This window comes from Podarcis vaucheri (assembly GCF_965113315.1).
Source record: "Podarcis vaucheri genome assembly, chromosome: 6".
NCBI classification, from domain to species: domain Eukaryota; kingdom Metazoa; phylum Chordata; class Lepidosauria; order Squamata; family Lacertidae; genus Podarcis; species Podarcis vaucheri.
The window spans coordinates 50142698-50167057 of NC_138764.1; the positions used below are offsets into that span (position 1 = coordinate 50142698).

Here is a 24360-nt window from a genome sequence, read left to right on the forward strand (position 1 = left end):
TAGTATTTATATATGAATTTATTAAAGAATCATCAGTTTCCAGAACTCTGTATAGCACAGTTAAAACCAAACAAGTGCTTAAAAAGTGCTACCCTTTACCCTTGTAAGCATATGTTACGGAGAAAGCACTACAATTAAATGTTATTGCAATTAATGCGAACCATCTGATTTCCAATATGATAAAACAACCCTTCATATGGGAATTTGGAAATTCTATTCAGTGAAGGCTAGGATCCAAAGAAATCAATATAACTAGTTCTCCTTACCTATGGGAGCTTTGGAGTTCTGTTTCTACAGCATTCACCCACAATACCACCTTCGAAACCAGGTAGTGTTTCAAAAGCAGTCTGATATGACAGGCGTGTGTGTGTGCCTGTTACTCAAAGGAAGGAAGGAAGGAAGGAAGGAAGGAAGGAAGGAAGGAAGGACCTCACTTGAGTATGTCCAAGCCCTAGGGCCTACCTAAAATAGTTCTCTGGATCCCAGCCAAAGTAAAAAAGTATTTCTTTGAGCTACTATGGAAGTATTCTTAAGATACAAATGAAATTGTTTAAGAATTGTTTTGCCAAACAGGTGATATTCTCTATCACTCTTCCTACTTTTTAAACTTCACAAGAATTTATGGGAGGCTGATCCCTTGATTTAGATTGTTTTTTTTTAAAAAAAATGGTTTCAGGTGAGATAAAATCAGGGCTTGTTATACATCATGCTGGTGTTGACCATTATAAACAGTCAAAGGCTATGCCAACAACTAATATTTTATTCACTTTGCGATCGTTTAGGCTGATTTATGGAACACAGTGCCAAAATTCCCATTGAACAGAGGCCTCAGGAAAGCTAGAGTTGATCACACCTATTCAGAAAACCTGTCCCATGCTACTTCCAACATCTAGTTCCTGCTTAGTTTTTATATATATATATTAAACACGTTGTTCACATCTAAATTGCATCTTCAAGTTGGTGGTTCAAAGTTTAGCTTTGACCGGTTGAAGCTGTAGGTTCTGTAGCTTCATAGCCATGCCCATGTTCCCAGAAATCTTCAATTTGCCTTGAAAGAAAGCCTAGAAGAAATTTAAAAAGAGATTGAATTACATTTTCCAAGTAAATGCTTCTTATTTTTCCTCCTTGGATCACTTCTTCCGAGTTCAAATCCAAGTAATCTGAGAGACTGCCATAAAATATTTTAAATTTTAGACTGCCTTCTCTAAATGCGTGCAAAACCTTCCACAGACAACATATATGAAAAAGGAGAAAAAGATCAAGTGCCTATAGAATTGCATATAGTCATCTGTGATGACTACATGACTTTGAGATACACAATGACCCCTTCTGCATGTCATTGTAGAACATAAACAATGCCCTTACTGTGAACTAGTGGTGCACTATTGAACACTTGAATTGCAACTGAGTTACAGGCCTTGGCCAACTCTGACATGCAAACCAGTGCTCATGGTTTGCTTCTCCAAAAAAAAAAACCACAATCAGTAACCCACGAACAAAACTTGGCTTACCATGAGGTGTGAATGAATGCAGCCAATGAGAAAAAGCTGTTAGTTTGTCTACACCTGATGAAACCCTTCCACTGTTCAAAATGGCGCCCTCCGGGTGTTGTTGGACTCCAACTCCCATCAGCCCCAGCCAGCATGGCCAATAATCATGGATGATGGGACTTAAGTCCACCAAGATCTAGAGGGCACCATGTTGACTGCCACCAGTTTTCATTATTGGACAGAAATCACACAGAGTTCTATCACTGGCATTAGTGACCTCAGGGGAGAATTTTCTGTTTGTTCATACTGAAGAAACAATGTTGTAAATCAAGCCAACTAATAATAAAAAAGCCTTTTCAAAAAGGAACATTTCCATCTGCACAAAAGTGACTGCCAGCTAAGTGCTTTGCCAAATGCTTTCGAAACACTTTTAATGAAAATAGCCTGTGTTTGCCCATCTGCAGCAATTCTGATGTGAACAGGTGGTGAATTAAGTCAACCATCATTCAGTCTAAAGAACTTGGGAGGAAAAGGAACACAGGTTGTTCTCATTAGTTTTCTGCTATAAAATAAGCCTGCAGATCAATTAAACTAGAAGGATAATAGCACTTCCTCTGAATTTCACTTACTGTCTGCGGATTCATCTTGCCAGTCATCAGAGCCAGCAAATCGGCGTCAGCCATTGTAATTGTACAGTCAGCTTTCTTATCTGTAAAAAGTGGACAGATGACTTGAAACAAAACGGTCAGGAAATTTATTTATTTTTAAAGGACTATTTTAAGGTTATTTTGCTTTCTAACAGAGAAGCCTTAATGCAGATCCGCTCCCCTTATCAAGGAAGTCACTCTTAGCTTCATACATTGCTGATACTGCCAATTCATAGCCACAGAAGCCAAGTTGTAAAATTCAGCTCATTTAAATATTGTCATTGACTTGGATCCAGAAACTCCACTCATGGGACCCTCCTGCTGGAGGAAGTGGGGAGGGAGAAAAACACAATTCTCTCATATTTCTCCACTCCCCTGCAGACACCTGTGTATCCTGAAAAACTGCTCTGAAAAGCCCTGACGTCCTGCTTGTGAGCTTTTCATGGGCATCTGCTTGGCCATGGTGGAAAACAGGATGCAAAACTCAACTGGCTTTGGTCTTACTAAGCCTCTGTAGGATCTCAGTCTCACCTGTGAACAGAAGCAGCTTGCTAAAGGGACACTCTGGGTCTAAACCATTACATTGTTATAGGTTCTGGATGCCAGAGTTTGTGGGTGCAAGTCACCTGTAACTCTTGGGTTCAGAAAGTTAGAATTAATCAAGGTTTGACTGAATGATGGTTGGAGCTTCTTGGAATTCAAGGCTGCAGCAATGGGAGGTACAGGACCCCTTTGGCATGTGAAAGTGCTGTTTTCCCACAGTCTAGACTAAGTTGTATATATATGTAAATAAACCATATAACATAAAGATCAAAGGGAAAATGGGCCCTGGGGTAAGTGCCTGGAACCCACTGAAATCTCGCAATGCTGTGGAGGATAGGAGTGTCAATATCAGTTTCATCTGCAGCAGTAACCACAACACACTTCAAACCTTTTCATTACTAGTTTAACAGCAGTATCATCCACAGGATTCCATGATTGCTAAATGGGATTAATTTCCTAGTTAAGTGTACATAGGAATGCAGCCTTACTGGCATTTAATAGAACAGGCAGACCTTGTTCTTGCTGCTCTTTAACCACATGTATTGCATAAACATTTATGGATTGCAGAGAGTTCTTTGAACAGATGCTATCTTGCCAATGTCATTTTCGAGCAATGCAACTGATCTATGTCCAAGGGCAAATCGCCATTTATCTTCGCCTGATAAATGGGGCCCAATCCAAAGTCCAATGGAAAAAAATGCAGTACATATTTCTTTCCCTACAGCAGTATTGGCTCTTTTCAAATGATTATTTTTGCACAATTAATATACAGTTGTTACTCACGTGCCACCCTTTAATTAAACATTTTGCAACCAAACCTACAGTACTTAAAGTAGTATTACCTTACACTGCAATAAAATATTAATATTTTGTGGTGGCAAAAGCAGTACTGACCTGAGTCGAAATCCACACAGCCTTTACCATTTTTCACATCAACCACCCAAGTTGCTTCTTTACCTCCAGGGCCCTCTTTTACTTTGAAGGCAAATATACCACCAATTTTCTTGACATACTGTTCCCCTTCCTGCAATCAACATGAAACAATAATATATTACAGACGAAAAACCAACAGCATTTTCAACTTACAGAATGCATCAAGTATTTCCACACCATGCTAAATGTTTGCATGCTTGGACTGCCCCATGTGCTCTTTTATGGTCTGCAGGGCCCAGAAGCACTTTTGTTTCTGTGTCCTTGAACTGCAGTCTAGTCCCCCCCCCCCTTTGCAGGTTGTACCATGGAAGCCTCTTCAAAAACAAAACCTCAGCAGGGAATGCAGATGGACAGTGCAACCCCCTGCAAATTTCAAGTGCAGCGGTAGGCAAAATGGTGTCCTCCAGATGTTGTCGGACTACAACTCCCATCAGCCCCGGACAGCATGGCCAATGGTCAAAGATGATCACATTTGCAGTCCAACATCTGGAAAGCACCACATGGGCTACTCCTATACTAGGAAGCAAGTCCCATGGAACGTAACAGGATTTAGCTCTGAGGCAACATGTGAAGCATTTGGTTATCTGCATTATGACCTCTATGCTAAACTTGAAACCACTCAGGTAGCAATTTATTTTGCTTAATTTCCCAACTCCAGATTTCATGCTCAGGCATGAATAAGGCTAAATCAATGACGGCAGAGAATGCAAGCGGAGAAGGTTGCTTTAGAACCCTCCTTCTTCGTTACAGGTTTTTGATATGCAGAGCGATGGCGTAAGCAATGTATACAAGCTCTACCAAGTGCCAAGTTTGAAAAACAGCATTACATACACTGCTTATTGAGTGTTTTCCCCTCCTTCTCTTATTGGAAAAATCGCAGGCTTTCCCAGTATTTGAATTCTAAGCCTAGGAAAATCCATGTAATCTTTCCCCCAAGCTGTTCATATCAGATTGCTGGCATACCCCAGATAAATTGGAAAATTAACTAGGGAAACACTGACACATGCCAACAACTTGAGGCCGGTGTTTTAAAGCATTTTTCAATGCAAAGTGGCACTTTAAATGTTGGGCTTCTCTTACAAAACCAGTGGAAATTAAGTATAGGAGAAATTAAGTGCAGAGGTCTCTTAATACTTGTTTTCTTTTATATGCTATGGGGAGAGGGGAGTTCAGAGCTTGAACAAAAAGAATAGCAACCAAACTCTCTGAAATTAAGTTTGAATTGCTGCTGACATGCTGAGGCTGCAATCCAAACCTCCTTTGCCCCAGGGAAGAGACTGAGCCAGCCCAAGATCTGCTGGATCCTCATTTGCCCCACTGCCTTCATCGCCTGATGGTATCAGACACATTCATGGCACCAGCTTTAAGGCTGGTAGGATTTGTCTGCCCTTCCACCCTGGCTGGTGTAAGCAACTGAGCTATGGATGCAGAAGCGACTCCACCATTATATAAAGCTGCTGCCTCAGGACTGGAATTCTAACTAGAGTTGTTTGAGAAATCTAACTTAGAGAACCCACGAGAAACTTCACTACCATCTGCAAAGCAACCATTTGCTAGGGCCAATTCATAATGGACAAAATACCTGACATAGCATTTTGCAAGCTTAATCTCTGGGGAGGGGGAGTACAATAGGGATAATAGATAAGAATGTGAAGAATGGTTTTATGTCAACGCATAATGCCTGCCAGAGGACACAGCTTACCCCCAACTTTTGTGCATGGTGGTGTCTGCCTTTCGTTTAGCCTGTAGGAAGATGGGGAGCTGGATCCAGCAGCTATGCAACCATGTCAAATACTTCTCATGGCAGCAAGATGTGCATATGCAAAATAGGAGGGATTCTTTGTAGATGCTGTGTGTGTGTGTGTGTGTGTGTGTGTGTGTGTGTGTGTGAAGAAGCTGCCTGCAGGGGTAGGCTAAATGCTTTTATATGGGGCCCCTCCCATGGCAAAAGTTGAATTCTCCACATATAACCCAATTCCCATACCTCCCAAACTTATACTTTCAAAATTGATTAGTGACACTCAATCCCACAAAGGGTTATTTTAGTATGATGCCTGCTATTGCACAAGTTGCAACAGCTGAATTTTTTTAAAAAAGCTGTAAAGTTCAAGCTGTACGTCAGAGGCCTCAGTCAGCTATTATCTAACTAAATACAAAATCACTATGTTGTTGTCTTAGGACAGAATTGTGCCCTGCTTTGGACAACCTTCTGTTTTGTGGGTAAGGGGGCAAGGAATCATTGGAAATAAAAATGTTCAACTTGACTATTAATTTGACTTCTAACTGGAACAATAATTGGCAAACAAGTTTGTTTCAAGGAAAGTAATTGTTTGCATGTTTTACCATTAATCCTTGCCAAAACATGAACTGCAACTTTGCAAAATTATTCCGTAAACATGTTTTGTTACTTTACATACCTCTTGAAGTTTCTTTTCAATTTCTTTGAAGACAAAATCTGCCTTAAACCCATCCACAGCTGCCCTGGTGGGAATAGCTTGGATTTGCCTATTCCTGAAATGGGAGAAAGTCACATAAAGATTTGTTAAACTTACCTGAGCGACTGTAGCGCACACCCCAAAGTGTATTTTGTGTACCCATGTGTAAGCATGGGAATGTCATCTCTTTCAATTATTTCAAATTGAAGAACCATAGATGTCTCTGTGATAAAGTGGGTAGACAATTAAAATGACCTAAGAAGTGTGGTAAGGGGGTAACCATGACTCCATTTATATTTTTTAAGAATATTGCCCACATGCAAACAAATAAGGGTCACATAATCAAATTCTGCTGGGGTTTTTGAAACTCCTCCAGAATCCCATGGGGGGGGGAGGACATTAAAAGGAACTGAGCTTCTATCATCCTTGTAATTCAGAAGGATGGGGAGGTATTTCTCAAGTGCTTGCCCTTGCACTCACTAGAAACACAGATGAGAGAGGCATTTTGCATATTCCTTTCACCCTAATACGAGTATTTTGCTTTTTTGGAGAAAAAAATAATACACCAATATTGGGTGTGGGGACACACAATTCTGTCTGTTCACACCACATAAGCGAAATCCAATTTTCTATATTGATTAGACTAATTACTAGAGGTAATCAATCTCAGCATAGTAACTTTAACAGTAAATAGTAATTATGGCAAGTGTACAATGAAACTCTGGAACAAAGTCACCTCTCACCTAATTACCCGCTATTAACTCCCAGCTTCAGTTGCATAACCAAGCTGCATAATCAGGGAAGATCTAACAACATGATTTTGCAATTAGATAGCCAGAGGCAGCTACAATACAAGCAAAATCTAACTGACTTTATCTTCTGAAAAAGCACTTGATTTAGATGTCTGAAATTCACATTTGGCAAATCACCATCTCTGAGCCTCATCTTCCTCAGTGGATTGCTGTGATGAGAAAATGCAATATATCCTAAACCCTTGGGGAATATATCAAGATCTTAGGATAGATTGCATTATATATGTTGGGAAAGAATCTAAATGCATCAAACGTTTAAAGGTTCATTTTTCTAGTTCAGCATGAGAAACACCATATATTGTGCTATGATGAAGAGCCTTCAGCAATTATATGATCCCAGGACTATTTAAAATCCAGAACATTACTCGTGGAGATAGTGGCCTCAGAACATAAAAGCAGTCATGATAGATCAGGCTAATGGCCCGAACCTGTTCTCTCAGTGGCCAAAAAGAGGACCATGGGAAGCCTAAAACCAGGACCTTACTGCAACAGCATTCTCCACAACTGTGAATCTTAGCAACAGGTATTCAAATGCAGGTTACCTTTGACAGTGGAAGAACACAGCCTTAGATACCACAAATTTGTCCTCTTTTAAAGCCATCCAAATCTGTGAGCATCATTATATGTGTAGGTCAACCTTTTCAGTGTTTTCGTCATACCTTTCAAGGAAATATCCTGGCACTATGCTACATCTTTGGGTTTCAAGTCCCCAGCTTATAACTGCTCCCCAGCCGTTCTTTTAACCCTTCCATGCTTGCTTTTCCGGTAGACCTTGGTAGCTGAGTGCCCAGACTGTGGAATACCTTAGATGATCAAGTGTCGTTTTAAAATTAAAATTTTCCTGTTGTAGTAAGGAGATTTCTGGTAGATTTGTTTATTTACCGTAAACCCTCATTTTGGAATGTTTTTATCTGCTAAGCTTGGTTCCATTTCCAATTTCAAGGAATTGTTTTTATTTTTAATTGTTGTTAAGGTGGAAAATGCAAATGTATTAGAAGGGTGGGGTGTAAGTTTTCTAAACAAACAAATTATAGGGCATCAAAAGAACTGATTTTGTATCATAGGCCAGTTCTTATTCGGGCAGCCTGCTATGAACTATAGAGCAGCCAAGCCTTCCAACATTTGTGCTATAAAAGAGAAGCATTTGTGAATTAATAAATAGAATTATTAGCATAGATTCCAGCATTAACATTTCAGAGGGCTGAAGAGCAAGTTCCTCTGCTCTAAAATGCAAAGCAGCAAAGCACTTCTGTGGAATGAAAGCCTGCAAATCCAGTGTTATGTGTATTGTTAAACCCAGTTTTAAAAGCGAGAGATCTATAGATGAAAATGGAGACCAGAGTGCATGCATGAATGTGCATGTGAGTGTGCAGAAGTGTGTACAAAGTGCAAATATGAGAGTCCTTAGGAGAGGCCAGCTGAAGATTGGCAATTACTCCCACACGTAAGGGCTTTACAACCCTGAAACAGCCAAACCCAAACAGCCTCCGCTCAAAGAAACCTTTCATTAATTTGATAGTAATCAATCAGTGTTTCTTACTCTTGCTCATATGAATTAAACGTCTCTAAAGAAGTTTATCTTCTAGCGTGGGTGGCTCTCACTTGACTTGAAAAACATTTCCAAGATCCCACTGAATCTCCACAAAACCCAAGTTGGAATACAGGAGGAGGAAAATCCAGGTTGCAGTGTAAAAGTACGCGACAAACACCTGTGACTTGCTTCACTATCGGCAAGAAAATCTACAAAAGAATTTATGAAGCTTAGGTATATTTCCTGCAATCTAATTTTAATGGCTTTTAATGTGGAACCTTTAGGATGTTATTTGAATCTTCTCAGCAGCCAAATAAAACAGAAACCCACAGGCAGTGAACTGTGAGTAATTTGCAAGCCAATTTCCTTACTATGTATGCAGAAATATTGAGACTTTAAAAAAAAAAAGCATGCACAGTTTATAGCCCTCGTCTCCACTGCCTGTTTTTAGTTTTCTAAATCGTTTTGAAACTGCCAGCTCTGCACATTCCTTTAACTGTTGTTTACTTTTAAGTTTTTGTTTTCTTGTTTCAACATGGAACCAGACTTCAGAGAACATGATTAAGACACAGCAATTCTATCCATAACCAAAACCACAATTAAAGTTTCCAGTGGCTGAAGAAACCAGAGTAGCTGGCCCTAAAAAAATAAAATGCTGAGCCACAGATTTGTATTTACAAGCAGTATCCTGCCTGCTATAAAGAAACAAAAGGACCTCCAACTTTCTCCTTGTTTAATTAATTTGGTGTTAAAGCAGAACACATATGCAGAAATAAGCCACCAATATCATGCAACAGAACATGGGATTTCAAACTATTTAGTTCTGTATGGCAGTTGTCTGGATACGATTCTATATTCAAAGTAAATGAGATAAGCTGAGTAAGATTACAAATAATAGGTCTGGAAAAGAGGGTGCACACACACAAAAATTAAAAGCTCACCTTGCAGCCTCAGGAAAGCCCATTCTGTACAGAGTTATGACCACAGCACCTCCAAGGCCCAAGTTATGCTGCAAAGCAACCTTTGCACAGGGAACCTGCCTCTTTCCGGCTTCTCCTCTTAGCTGCCAGCAGAGTTCAGCACACTGAGCCAGACCTAATGCATCAAATGCAGAGAATGTAGATCAAGCTGTATTAAAAGAGCATCATGCTGTTTCATTACGCCCAGCCGAGAGGAAGCAAAAGAAAGTGGGTCAAATGTTTGAGCAATCAGAATGAATCCTTTATGCTTAAAAGATACATTAAAGCAACAGCTATTAACACAAACCTTTAAACAGTAAATGTTTCAATATATACCGAGTGACTGGGAAACAAAATGCCGTTCCAAATTTCATGTGAGGGTGGATTGTAGTATATTTTTCCTGTTTATTAAAATATTGGAGCTCAAAGCCAAGCCTGTACATGTTTATTCAGAAGTAAGCTTGTTTTGTTCAATGAGCTTCATTGCTAGCTTAAATGTGCATCAGATGGAAGTCTTAGAAAATCCTCCAAACAAGTTTTTAGTAACTTCAAAATTTTAAGATAGATGCCTCTTCTTGCCACATATTTCAGAACAGCTTATTTCAGACACACAACCACAAAAGAATGCATAATAAAAATCACCACTACCACCAGTGAAAAAACAGACTCTGAATAAAGCCTCTGTATGGCTTAAAGTTTCCTCTAAAAGTTTTCCTCAGAAATCAAGCCTTCTGACTCACAGCACGCTTGGAGTCGGGGTATTCTTTAGAAAGCATTTTTTATGACACCGAGGCAACTCTAGTGCATATAACCTAGCTAATACATTGTTTTCCTAAGACGTCCTATCAGTCTCCTTAGGTTGGATTCTTAAACAAATTAATTCCAAAGCTTGTAGTCCTCAAGATACATAGTTGAACGGCAACTTCCACTACCCCTGAGCACTGGCTACCCTGGAATCTGGGCCACCACAGTTTAGCCACCCTTGCTACAAACAATAGATCTGCCACTTAACTTCAGCTGTGATCACATTTCAGCTATTTAGGGGTAAATGAAACTTGGCAATGAGATGTGGTGGTCCAGGAACCTCAGATATGACACACCCATTGCATCTCTTTCCTCCTTGCCGGCACCTGTTGCAACCCCCCTCACCAATGCTGCCTGGTCATTTGTTAGGAAGAAAACTGGAGGGTGTGTTATCAGGGGAGTGCAGCCGCTCCTTCTCTTCACTGCCATACTTCATTCACTTGCCTGCCCTGGGCTACAATAAGGGTGGGAGGAAGCAGGAGAAAAAGCAGCAGCAAGGACTCTTGGCTACAGACCCCCTTGCAGAAGTGTGGGCCTTTCCAAGTGCTCAGCCATGCCAACCCCTGGCACGGGCCCTGCCAAGAAGCACTCCAATAATGAAGTGTCAATCAACCCAAGGGCCATTTATGCTAGTTTATATGGCAAAACACACCATCAATTGCTAATGGCAGGAAAAGCCAGCCAGCTGAACATGTACTCCCCTTCACAGTTAATAGTGCTGCAATGTATTTTCCCATTTAAAGGTTTGTTTTGTAAACTCGAGACTTGAATTTGATCTAAGTTCAGGATATGTGCAGTCCATTTAGAGTCCCCCTACATGTCACAGATATCCCTTCTAAACTCCTAAATCCTATTCTGTGTCACAGCGCCTGCTCAATTTCCACTGTGATCCATTAGAGAGTCAAGGCTACACCAATGTCAGTCCAGAGCTTTTCAAGTTCGCCTTGCAGGATGTAAGACAGTCACCTCTCCCAAGACAAATGAGGAAATAAAATAGCTGCCTTCCAAGAACCACCTATGGAGCCAGAATGCAATTATTAGAACACCCAAAGCAAGTCTGCCTTCTCATAGTAGCTCACAAACTAGGCCATCGCTTCTTGAAGACATCCAGCTTTATTCCTGGCCAGGATGTGATCTCTTTCAGAATAGGAAACCTGTGGCCCTCCAGATGTTAGTGGACTTCAACTCCCATGAGAGTTGGGATCCAACAACATCTAGAGGGTCACAGTTCCCCACCTTCAACTACACAAGTGGAGAATATCTACTATAATATAAAGACTAGAAACCAAACCATAATGACAAAGCAGTCAAGATGCTACTGTGTGCTGTAAGTCCCATCTCTCAGGGGCAGCTCTTAGCTCTCAGGATGTTGCCAAAAGACTAGCTCAAGAAGGTGGAGGAAGATCACCTCCTGCACACAGACTAAGCAGTAAAAAGTTGTGGAGTGACAAAGTTTCTACAGCATAGGAGATTGCATCACTCTGACCAAAGAGTGATCTCCCTCCAGGATCAATGCTGAAGTCAGCCCAAACAATTATGCAACTTCTGTCAAACCCTTGTTTGCACAGAACTGCAGGGCTGAAGTCCAACTTTCTGCACACCAGCAGAATCCTTGGCACCCTTAACACTCTAGCCCTCAATGTTCAGATTACAAGGAGGCCCAGTAAGGATGCACAGAAAAAATTGTTCCATGCCAGAGATCATAACGAACTTGTTCAAATGTATGGTTCAATATTTTAAAGGGCTGATAACTTAACTGATAAATCCCTGCCACCACTTTTGAAAGAACAGATAGTAAATTAGAGGGCTGCATTGCTTATTGAGGAGGTAGACAGCAATCTACTATAGCACACAAGTCCAAAGGATCCATGTCCAAATTTAAGTTATTGTAGTAATGGGGAGGGGGGCAAAATGTGACATTTCTACTTTAGACCTTTCTACAAGTTCCTATTAAATTTTAAGAACTTGGCTTTCTTAAAAAAAGTTCCCAGTATTATTTTTACAATTTTTATTATCACTGTTTAAGGTTGTTAGTCACTTTACACCACTGTCTCAAAGTAACTTACAAATAATAGAAAAATATGCAATATATGAAAAACAAGTTAATTAAAAGCAAAGCACAGTAATCTGGCCATAACAACAACCCTTCTATCTCAGGTCTAACCACAGGTCTAACCACAAGAGACAGCCCTCAAAAGGATGAATATATACCCCACCAACCACTGTAAAGATAAACAAAATACTCAAATGCCTGGGGAAAAAGTGGCATCTTTGCCTGTGGCCAAAAGGATATCCGTGTTGGTGGCTGGTGAGCCACCCTGAGGAACAGCGTTCCACAGGGCTCATGACTGCAAAAATCGGTGGAAGAAATGATAAACAATCTAAGTTAAATCAACAGGAGTCCCAAGTCTTGAAAGTTTTTCCAAGACAAAATCAAATCACATCTTACAGCAATCTTTAAAACAGGATTGACTCTAGAATAAGCACAACTTTATCCATCCATGATGTCCATGAATAGGGTGAATAGGATGGAAACTGGAGAAACATCAGCATTGTGCTGAAACTCATGCAAAAAGTCACAAATTATCTGCAATGTTTCAGTTCATTCTGAGTTCCTATTATGGGCTGTGCTTTACTAATAAACCAGCTGTGGACTTCTCAGTCAGTGTAGACAATACTGAACTAGTTGGGCCACTGTCTGATTTTCTCCCTGAAACAATGGCAGCTTAAATCTGCTAAAAAGCATCACATTTTTGATGAAAAGTTTGCAAGAGCTTCAAAATGCTAAAATTTTGGCAAGCAGATCAGTTTCTGTTTAGGATGAAAACATCAAACACGGATGTGTGAAATGTTTTTTCCCACTGCCATTCCATGGGTGGACTTGTGACAGAAAGAGACATGATGCATTTCTCAGTGACACTCAGCAAGGATTAATGCTAATAAATGAAGGGACGCGGGTGGCGCTGTGGGTTAAACCACAGAGCCTAGGGCTTGCCGATCAGAAGGTCGGCGGTTCAAATCCCCAAGATGGGGTGAGCTCCTGTTACTCGGTCCCTGCTTCTGCCAACCTAGCAGTTCGAAAGCACCTCAAAGTGCAAGTAGATAAATGGGCACCGCTCCGGTGGGAAGGTAAACGACATTTTCATGCGCTGCTCTGGTTCACCAGAAGTGGCTTAGTCCTGCTGGCCACATGACCTGGAAGCTGTACGCCAGCTCCCTTGCCCAATAAAGCAAGATGAGCGCCGCAACCCCAGAGTTGTCTGTGACTGGACCCAATGGTCAGCGGTCCCTTTACCTTTAACTTTTATGAAGTGTTAAAGCATGGAACAAAGCTGAATAATTCAGAAGCCTGTGCAGCACTCCCAGTCCAAAGGAGGTCATCTGGTCCACAAGTTGCCAGGGCAAGACACTCAACCTGCCTCCTCCCTAGCCTACTAGAAGCAGATGCTTGTACCCATGAAAGCAGGAGAGGGAGAAACAAAGGTTGGTATTCAATTACTGCCTCTCGTCAGTGCAGGGATTCCCATTTGTGCAGGGGACTTCCTTGCCCTCAATGTGTGCCCCTCTGCAAATCCACTAGAGAAGCAGAAATCATTGCATTGATGGAATTTTCACTTAGCATTACGTTGGACTCCACCCAAAGAAGGATTTACCGGCCCTGTGATTTAAGAGTGCAGTTTGATCCATGCCTGCTCACAAGTGAAATCCCACTGGGATTTACTCCCAGGTTACAGAATATAGGACTGTAGTTCAGGAATACCTGGAGACTATGGCAGGCAACAAAATCTCTGCAATTCAGCCTTGTCAAAATGGCAGATCAGCAAATCCAGTAGTTACTGGCAACTGTTCTAAATCAAGTAAAAGGAGGACTAATAAAAACCTGGCTCAAAGTAACACACAAACACGTTTCCCATATGCAAATAGATAAAAATATTACATTGAGTTACCTGTGGCACCCAGTGGATGCCCTTTTGAAATCAAGCCGCCACTCGGATTTATGACCCATTTTCCACCATAGGTATTGTCTCCTCGGTCAATCAGCTCACCAGCTCCTCCTAAAAGAGAGAGGATAGATTAATAATACATGCATCTTAAATTAAATCCCCTAGGTACACATAGATGTTATCTAGTTGAAAGGATTATGAGACTCGCCCTATTCATCAATATACCGTATTTTTTGCACCATAACACTCACTTTTTTCCTCCTAAAAAGTAAGGGGAAATGTCTGTGCGTGTTATGGAGGGAATGCCTACGGGTGGCATGCCTACGGATTTTCCTCCTCTAAAAACTACGTGCGTATTATGGTCGGGTGCGTGTTATAGAGCGAAAAATACGGTAAGTTGTTGAGCTCCTCTCTTCGCACACAGGCTTCCCATAAGCATCTGGCGCTGAACTGGATGGGCAGGCTCATTTTATGTTCTTACATAAACTTGTCCAACACATATGATCAGATATCAAGCCACACTTCAATTCACTGTTCTAACGCAACTTATGTTTTTGCTTTTGGGGTTTTTTTTGTTGTTTTTTTTTTGCTTTAAGAAAAATCCTAGGAGGCACAAAAGTTTGCATTAAGTTCAATAAATCTGACACTCTTGCAGTTAATACAATGTAATAGTGGGGAGATGAGAGGGCTTCATTAGGCACTACGGCATAATGGCTTTAATTTGAAGCATATAGCCTGTGGTCCTGCCACCAAGTTCTTCTTGGAAATAAACCTTCCAGCAAAAAATATTCTTTCTGAGAAATGTTACAGCTAAGCCTATGGAAGCCTTTCTGAGAAGCAGAAGCTTTGGGAAAGTTCTCAACCCTTTGCCTGCCTGCCACAATTAAAAACCCTGCAGGGAGAAAACTGGGACGGAGGAGCAAGAGGCAGGAAAAAGGTTAAGCATCCCTTCAGTCCAAACTGGCTCTGCTCCAGGTGATCCACTCCCAAAGCAGCTTTGCGCTGGGGAAAACAATCACAAGGCATTTGTCAAGGATGCAGAACTGAGGGTCTTTGGCTGGGATTAGCATTGCCTATACAAGATGCCACATCACCAACAACCTACGCAAAACACAGAGAACAAAGTGACATGTGCACTGAATGAAGTGCCATTTCTCAACAATTCCCAGACACTGAAAGGACCAAACTGACATACTCCACAGAATGCAGGGAGAAAGGATTAATGGCTGGCAGAGGATTACAAAGCCAACCATTTTAAGATAACTCACCATCAACATAGGAAAAGAGGGGTGTTTATATATTGATAAGTATAGAAAATATCTGAGCCATACTGGATGCCAACACCCCAACTTAAAGGGGGGGAGGGAACCACTGATGAGTCACTGACTAAAAGATACTTGAAGTTTTGCTAAGAAAAATAGATGCAGATTCTGCAGCCTTTTCTGTTGGATTCCAAGTGTTCTCCTTTATTATGACCACATACCCCCCCTAGTGGCATGAAGAGGAACAACATTCATAATTGATTTTTGGTAAACGGTAAGGGATTATTGACCATAGACCTAAGTATATGCAGGTCATATTGAACGTAACAGTCAGGAATAATTCTGCAAATGGCAGGTGTGTGTTTATGCCTAATCGTGTCTCCCTAGTCCAAATCCACTACTCTGTCCTGAACACCATACTAGCATAGTGCATAGAAGTTGCAAAGGTTGCTTTCTGATGCCCTCGCAAGCAGCCTGTCAGCCCCACAAAGATTTCCCACGAGATATTGTGGACCTCTATCTCAGAAGGTTCAAAATCCATGCTATAAATCAAATTAGGTTTTTTGCCTTTGCTTTGCATTTACTTACATAGAATCTCATTTGCCATTTTGTTGCCTGTTCAACCAAGTCTGGAGAGTTGGGGATTTTTCTATCTTGAATCATTTTGTGTCCTCTGCAAGCTTAGCTAGAGGACTGGCCATTGCGAACTACAGAGCATTTTTAAAAAGTTGAATAGAACTTGTCCTAATTAGGGTTGGGGAGCAATTTGATTCAGGCCTCATTTAAAATCTCATCTATTGAATTCTCACTTTCCAAAGCAAAATGCAAACTGCAACACACCTATCTTTCGAAATTCACACCTCTGAATTTTGCTGTGCAGTTTGCCAAGCAACATTTGTTACAAAAAGGGAAAGTGTGCATAAAAATGTACTGTGAAAGTAACACAAAAATGCATTATATTAAGTGAAATCGTTTGCAAAAATATTTCTACAGTAGTCAAAACAGCATAGAAAACGGGTTTATTAGGAGAAAATTGCACTAAAATACTGGTGAATTTTAATGAGGATTAAAAAAATAAGTCACTAATTGCTGCAAAATGTGGAGAACTAAATTTAAGTCTGGAAAAATGAGACACTAAGAGAAGCAAAATTCCCTAGTCTCAATACAGACCCTGGGGAAAAGCCCAGTGTGTAATACTCCCTATTTCTAAAGCTACGCATTATTCACAACAAGAAAGAAAGAGTAAGAAAGAGAAATAAGCCCAGCTTCAGGAAGCATGTGGGCAGGGCCTCAGGCTGTATGCTTCTGTCAACTTACCTTTCCTCCAGAGGTCAGCTTTGAGGAGTTAACTGGGGACTTAAGTGAATTAAACTGTAGGCTGGATTGTGCCCAATGTTAATATTTAAAGAATACCTTCAGGACAAAGTCCCAGAGCTTCGTAGGTTATTAATTCATTAGCAGAGAAACAGTCATGAAGTTCTATCACGTCCACATCTTCTGGTTTCAGGCCTGCTTTTGAATAACATCTTTTTGCAGCCTCCTTTGTCATATCAAAGCCAACCTATTAACAAAATATAACAGACTTGTATTTGAACTAATAGTTCTTATTCGCTCAACTCCTGTCAAAGTTATTGCTTCGCAAATTCTGAAAATCCAGGACATATCCCATCATTATAATACTTGTAACAAATAAATGGCCTGCACAAATACAAAATGTCAGTAGCCAGACATTTCTCCAATCAAGGGATGCTGCAAAAGCCATGTGTGCCACATTAAGATGCTTGGCAGAAAGATGGGATATGAATGTAGCAATAAATAAACTATTATTTTTAGCCAGTGGGTCTCAAACCCTCAGTGAATTAGAAACGCCACCTGCATGCAAAGACAGGCTTGGGTAGATTGAGCGGACGAGACAAGAAGGTGGTTTCTGCATGTGCTGTAGAGGGAAGTGAGGGGCAGGTGGGGCTTGTCAGCCTGGGAAGGTAGGCCATACGAAAAGAAAAACTCTGACCCTAAAGCTCTGCTGTCTTGCAGGACATCTTCAGAAGAAAAAGCTAGGGAGCAAAGCCTACAAAAATCCGGAGTGCAATCCGTAAGACAGGTGGGTGGCGCCTTGCATACCTCCTTCCAGCAACTCCTGCAGTCAAGCTGGTGGAGCTCTGCTTTCCTTTGGACCACATCAACAAGGCCAAGAGAGGGGTCTTGTCTAGGACCTCCATACACACTGCTTCAGGCATGCACTAGGGCAGGGGTCAGCCAACTTTTTCAGCAGGGGGCCGGTCCACTGTCCCTCAGACCTTGTGGGGGGCTGGTCTATATTTGGGGAGGGGGGGTGAACGAATTCCTATGCTCCACAAATAAACCAGAGCTGCATTTTAAATAAAAGGACACATTCTACTCATGTAAAAGCACCAGGGAGGCCCCACAAATAACCTAGAGGTGCATTTTTAATAAAAGGACACATTCTACTCATGTAAAAGCACCAGGGAGGCCCCACAAATAACCTAGAGGTGCATTTTTAATAAAAGGACACATTCTACTCATGTAAAAACACGCTGATCCCTGGACCATCTGCGGGCCGGATTTAGAAGGTGATTGGGCCTTAGTTTGCCTACCCATGCACTAGGGGGAGGTCACTTGGGTGCTGCAAATGCAACAGTTTGACTTCACCCCTGGAGACGCACTTCATTGTCTCTCGAGACAGAAAGATGCCAACCAACCAACCCCACTACCGCAGAGATCACACGCAAGTGCCTTGTGGCTACCAGGACTACCGTTATCTGTGCATCAGCTGTGAGCACCTTTCTCACCAAGTCTCCTCAAATGCAGAACACATTAACTGAAAGCAAGTGCCACTGCATACGTTAGAATAGCAAGCCTACCGCTTTAATGAGGCTGTTCTCTACAAATGTGCTTGGAAGATCAGTCACCATCTCCTGGGCCACAATTTCAACGGCTCTCGACTCCAACCCATTCTTCCTCACAAACTCTTCACTAGCCAGCACTGCTGCTGCTGCCCCATCAGATGTTGGGCTAAAAGAGATGCAGAGTTTGAGAGTCACTTAATCAATATATACTGAATTTCACATCCAGAAGAGGGGAAAGGGGCAATTATAATTCACAATGCAAATTGAATCACCTGTTAAGAGCAAAAGAAAAGTCAATGATTGGTCCTAAGAAGATTAACAGCATCACTCTGAAGGTCAAACTGATCATAAAAGCGATCACACTTTAATCCACACAAGACAAAGCAATGGAGTTGTCGACAACCAAATCATACTGCAAGTAGACACACTGAAATCAATACACATAACTAGCTTTATTGGTTTCAGTGGGTCTACTGTGAGTAGGCTTAGTTGATACAATCCAATGTATATAGTTACATGTGCTATAAAAGTCATTATTTCAAAAAGCTTCTGGGACAAAGACAATTATGTTATAGCGAGCTTTCCTAAGTCAACGAAAAGTTGAATGACATTCCATAATGTTAGTGAACTGAAATTTAGGCAGGGAGCTCAAGCCGAAGCTCCCTTTTCCATCTCCAGACAAAGGGCTACTTCATGCATTGCGGAAACCAACACTTCTTTGCAGACCAGAAGGGCTCCCTATAATATATGCCCCCCTGCCCCCCTCTTTACTGCACAACTGGATGCCCCCAACATGTGGCACCCCTACTCATGAGCAAGAGCTCACACATTACGCTTTCTTCTCTACCACAATGCACAGGCGTAGGATGAGGAAGAGAGAGAAATGCCCCATCAGGAGGAGGGCTTGCTGTGCGTCCTGCTCCATACTCTATACATTTATGCCACACACACAAGCAATGCATGAATAAGGCCCTTAGGGACGGCATGTGGAGATGGGCCATCAATCCCATTTCTTGCATTCAGAATGTCCCAGGTACCATCTCCAGGATTTCCGGTTTAACAGATCATAGGTAGCTCAGAAATATTACTCCTGAGAGCACTGAATCCTTAACAAAAGAAAGAACTGCACAGGGATAGAAGGAATCACATATTTTTCCTTAGGAAGACCTAGCACCTATTTTGATCTATGGCTAGATACAGTGAGAAAAAGTATTTTCTGAAAATAAGACTACAAACTAGCAGAATAAAATTAAGAAGCTGAACAGGGTGCAACACTATTAACACGCCATTCTTACCAACACTGTAGTATTGTTAAGTAATCAAAAACTTTACGTGACTGCAACACTTCGTCCAAACTGTACTCCTTTTGAAACTGAGAATTCCTAAGGGGAAAATACAAGGGAAAATTCCATCTCAATTAATACAATACTCCTCAATACAGAGAAATTGGCACCTTTTATTTATTTATTTTACAATACAACAGCCTTGTGTGAACAGAGTGTGATAACATAGGAACTACTTTGCACATCAAGCCCAAGTCCACCTCGTTCCAACATAACATGCATGATGGACAAAGCGTTTTCCTCCCTCTACCATATACTAGAGTCTATAGGCACACCTAAGCCATGCATGGAGGCTATGGCCCACCTGAGTTAATTGTTCTCTGACTCTTGTTTTCTGTGTGCCACTGCTTCTCTACATCATTTAAGTATTTTTCAGGGAGGAAAAAGGCTCCTGGAACTCATTACAAGATCAGAATTAAGACGGCCCCTACCCTATGGCCTACAATCGAAAGAGATATGATAGGAAAGGGAAAGGGGGGGAAAACAAACTTGGAATCTAGGCCTTAGTTACACATTCCAGAAAGTCATAACAGTTCAGCAGGTCCAACCTGAATCTCAGCACAAAAGATGAGCGGCAGCTTCCTCTCCCCTCAACAGCAATAGCTGTTGGCAGCTGGTGAGAGGGCACTCTCAGCTGGAGGGGCATATAAGCATGGTGGAGGGTGCCTGAAACTTAGTTATAATGGGATATAGCCATTTATACATCAAAACTTCCTAAATTTATGCTTTTCAGCGATGAGGAGATAATTGGTCTGTCTATAAAACTGGAATCTTTTGAAGTTTCACGTTTTCCTATCATGCAAAATCTTTTCTTGGTATTGTTACCTAACATTCATGATACTTGGAATAGACTATATTAAATTAATGGACAGGACTACCGTATTTTTCACCCTATTTTCGCACCGACCCATAGGACGCACCTAGGTGTTTTTTTTTGGGGGGGGGGGAATCAAGGAAAAAAATTATCCCCCCCCCCCAGGTTTGCGCAGCCATACCCAAGCTAGAAGAGGGAGACGGAGCGCTCCATCTCCCTCTTCTGCCTTCAGGGACAGCCTCTCTAGTCTCCGTGGGGCAGCGGCTTCCCCCGCTGTCCCCCGAGCTTGTGGGGCTGGCAATGGGGAGAAGCAAGCTTGCTTCTCCCCCCCCCCCGCCAGCCTCCAGATCAGGTTGGGGAATAGCGGGGTGGCGGCGCTGTGCCTCCCCGCTGTCCCCCGAGCTTGTGGGCTGCAGGCTGCTGCCCGCAAGCCTTGCGAGCCCGCGGGACCTCCCGCCGGGCTTGCAAGGCTTGCGGATAGCTTCCTGAAGCCTGGAGAGTGAGAGGGGTCGGTGCGCACCGACCCCTCTCGCTCTCCAGGCTTCAGCGAAAGCCTGCATTCGCCCCATAGGACGCACACACATTTCCCCTTCATTTTTGGAGGGGGAAAAGTGTGTCCTATAGGGCGAAAAATACGGTAACTTAAGCTCTATTAATTTTAGTGGCTTACTTCAGGTAGGAATGAGTTGGATGGAACCCTAAATCTATGTTCTCCCCAGAATTCTGCACAAATAGTGTACTTACGGATTGTTAGTTGAATGTTTATGATTTTTCCATGCAATTTTTGCGAAATGTTCTTGTTTTGATCCTTAATAGAGAGAGAGAGACAAACCAGTCAAAAAGCTTGGGGTGGGGGTGGGGGGAAAGGACAATATTACTTAGATAAATTATAACCCCATACTTCAAAATGTTCATAGACCTAGCATAAAAGCTTCCTATTAAATGCTTATGCCATAAGCTGCTTTTGACTCAATTCCAGCTCATAGGGTGCTTAATTTAGCAGTTACAGATTTGCAGGAGCTATAGTATATGAAAAGCAAGTAATAGCCAACAGAACAAAAGCAAAAAATATAGCAGGCAGCAAAGATTGCTGTTGCTACCACTGGAAAAAAATTGCAAGAGGGAAAACCATACTGTACATTTAAAGAAGTACCATACCACTTTAAACAGCCATGTCTTCTTCCCCCAAAGAATTATGGGAACTGAAGTTTGTTAAAGGGTGCTGAGAGTTGTCAGAAGACCCCTAATTTCCTCAGAGAGCTACAATTCCCAGAGTTCCCTTAGAAGGATTTACTGTTAAACCACTCTTAAAATTGTACCTCTGTGAGAGGGATATGAATCTCCTAACCACTCTCAGCACCTGTCACAAACTACACTTCCTAGAATTCTTTGGGAGGAAGCCACGACTGTATAAAGTGGTATGAAACTCCTTAAAAATGTATAGTCTCAAAAACAACCTGTTCTGGGAGTCAATTATTTCTACACACAGGTCTTCAGACAATCATCCAACACATCATTAATTAAAACAGGAAGGAGGTTATTGAATGTGTTTTCTTGCAATGGTAATATAGTTGACAAACATAAGTAATACCGTATTTCTCCATGTGTTCTTTGCCGGCATTTCCAAAAAGCTGTGGGGCAACTGGAGCTGCTGCGAGATCGTATTTGCTTATCATCACTTCCATATGCTTGTCCATGGGATTCACCCTGTCCATGAACTGAAATCGAAAGACAAGTTGCACGTTTTTCACACCACAGCATCTGTACATCAAGATTACCCAAGAGAGGGAGAAAATACTGCAAGAAGCCCCTCAATGTCTAGCATTTTCGATGCATCGTTTCCAAAGCCTTCCTTCTGAATGTACAGAACCAATTTGCTTGAAACACTGGGACCACCCAAGCTGCATGAGACTACACTACAAACCAAATTTCCCAAGTTTCCTGCAAGTTCAGGGTTTATAGAGTGGCCTCTATTTATAATTTTCACCCTTCAAAAAACCTTACGAACAAAAATCTGCTTAAAAAATGGCATGGGCCTCAAGAATAGAACAACAGATTTATGAAAGGTTTCACTACACACACATACAGTGGTACCTCGGGTTACAGACGCTTCAGGTTACAGACTCTGCTAACCCAGAAATAGTACCTCAGGTTAAGAACTTTGCTTCAGGATGAGAACAGAAATGGTGCAGCGGCAGCGGGAGGCCCCATTAGCTAAAGTGGTACCTCAGGTTAAGAACAGTTTCAGGTTAAGAACAGATCTCCAGAACGAATTAAGTTCTTAACCCGAGGTACCACTGTACAAAGCACCCTTCTGGATCAGGCCAAAGCCCCATCTAGACCAGCATCCCCACAGTGGCTCATTGGAGGTCCACAAGCAGGAGCTGAGTGCGAGATCAGTCTCCCCTTCTGTGGTTTCCAGCAACTGGTACTCAGAGGCACACCGCCTCAAACAGCGGAGGTACAGCATAGACACCATGCCTAGTAGCCATTGATAGTCCTATCCTCCATGAATTCCTCTAAACCTCTCTTAAAGTCATCCAAATTGTTGGCCAGCACTACCCCCTGTGGAGCAAATTCCGTTGTTTAGCGATGTGCTTTGTGGAAACGGTAGATATCACACACGTTTGACGGGGGTGGGAAGCTGTGGCTTTGAATATAAGGGTTGTTAGAGAATGAGAAGAAAGCTGAAGGAATCGGTGAGAAGGCTCTGAGATTGGACAATGCTATAGGAAGGAACATTAGAATAGTAAGAATTACTACACACAAACCCATTTCGCCACATGTTGCATCTTGCCGTTAAGAACCACTGCATGCAATACTTTGTTATGCTCTTTGTAAATGTGTTTCTAAATAGTAGTTATGACATGACTGTCAAGTTCCTTCACGAAGTATGGCACTTTACAAGTACAAAAAAGCTACTCGGGGGAGCAGCTTACAATATTTACTTATTTTATTTTAAAAATCTATTCTGCCCTTCTGGCACAAAAGCACCACTCAGCAGGGCCTACAGCATTCATAGCTGTAAATGGTGGGGTGAAGGTTACAAGCAGAATTACATTCAGTTTCAAGAGTGGAGAAAACCCTGTATTCCTTCTGCTACAGTGAGTTTGCCCGGTGCCAAAAGGAAATGGATATTGAGAAACCTCTTAATTTCCTAGTAAATGTTTTTTATGTAAATGCCTTGTGTAGATGGTACATCATTACAGACACAACTTTCTTCTTCATCATCATCATTTTGCAAATGATGTATTTGAATAAGGAGAGTTGTAATGATCCTATCTGTTTCCCAAATATGCCAGGCAAAATTGACTTTGGTTTCATTGCATTAAAATTGCTTCAATACTTACTTGAGATGAAAGAGACCCTCTTGCCATCTTCTCAAATCCAAGAGCCAGGACACAGTTAGCCATACCTTAAATACAAGTTATTGAATACTTTACACTTTAGATGTTTTTTTTTTTAAAAGACAACAAACAAAACCCATAATTTCATATTATACACTTGAACCCAGGCAGGGGGCCTGGACCTGCAGCCAAGCTTTTCAAACATTTGGCTGAAAATATTCCACAGCATGCTAAAAGCTGGTTTTTAAATTTCCTATAGTCAATGATGGAACTGATAACACAAAGTCCATATGCATTTGCAGTAGGAACTAAAACAGAACTCACCTCCCTGGACCAATTGTCTGGCCATGAACAAAGCCGTTGATCCGGTAGAGCAGTTGTTGTTCACATTCATAATAGGAATACCCGTTAGCCCCAAACTATGATAAATGGCTCGCTGACCACAGGTTGAATCACCTTTATAATGAAAAAGAAGATGCAGAATCACACAACTGGCCAGAGGAGCATTGCATTCTCTATCCTCCTTCTGAAGCTGTTAAAGTACTCCAAACTTCTTAGCACTATGACAGGAAAATTCAATCCTAGGTATCTCCAGGTAAGGCTGAGAAGACTCCAGACTAAAACCCTAG

General features: G+C 41.7%; 1 protein-coding gene across 1 annotated transcript in view; it reads right to left on the minus strand.

The window, feature by feature from the left end:
* SCP2 (sterol carrier protein 2) overlaps positions 1–24360 on the minus strand; it is a 28466-nt gene continuing 4106 nt past the window's right edge. The window contains exons 4-16 of the mRNA XM_082225666.1: positions 24056–24187; positions 23735–23799; positions 21976–22102; positions 21129–21192; positions 19523–19609; positions 18243–18393; positions 16774–16921; positions 14102–14209; positions 9333–9486; positions 6031–6124; positions 3575–3704; positions 2120–2199; positions 1–1061 (exon numbers count right to left, since the gene is read on the minus strand). Coding sequence (XP_082081792.1) covers positions 966–1061; positions 2120–2199; positions 3575–3704; positions 6031–6124; positions 9333–9486; positions 14102–14209; positions 16774–16921; positions 18243–18393; positions 19523–19609; positions 21129–21192; positions 21976–22102; positions 23735–23799; positions 24056–24187 — 1436 coding nt within the window. The 3' untranslated portion in view covers positions 1–965. The remainder of the gene's footprint in view (positions 1062–2119; positions 2200–3574; positions 3705–6030; positions 6125–9332; positions 9487–14101; positions 14210–16773; positions 16922–18242; positions 18394–19522; positions 19610–21128; positions 21193–21975; positions 22103–23734; positions 23800–24055; positions 24188–24360) is intronic.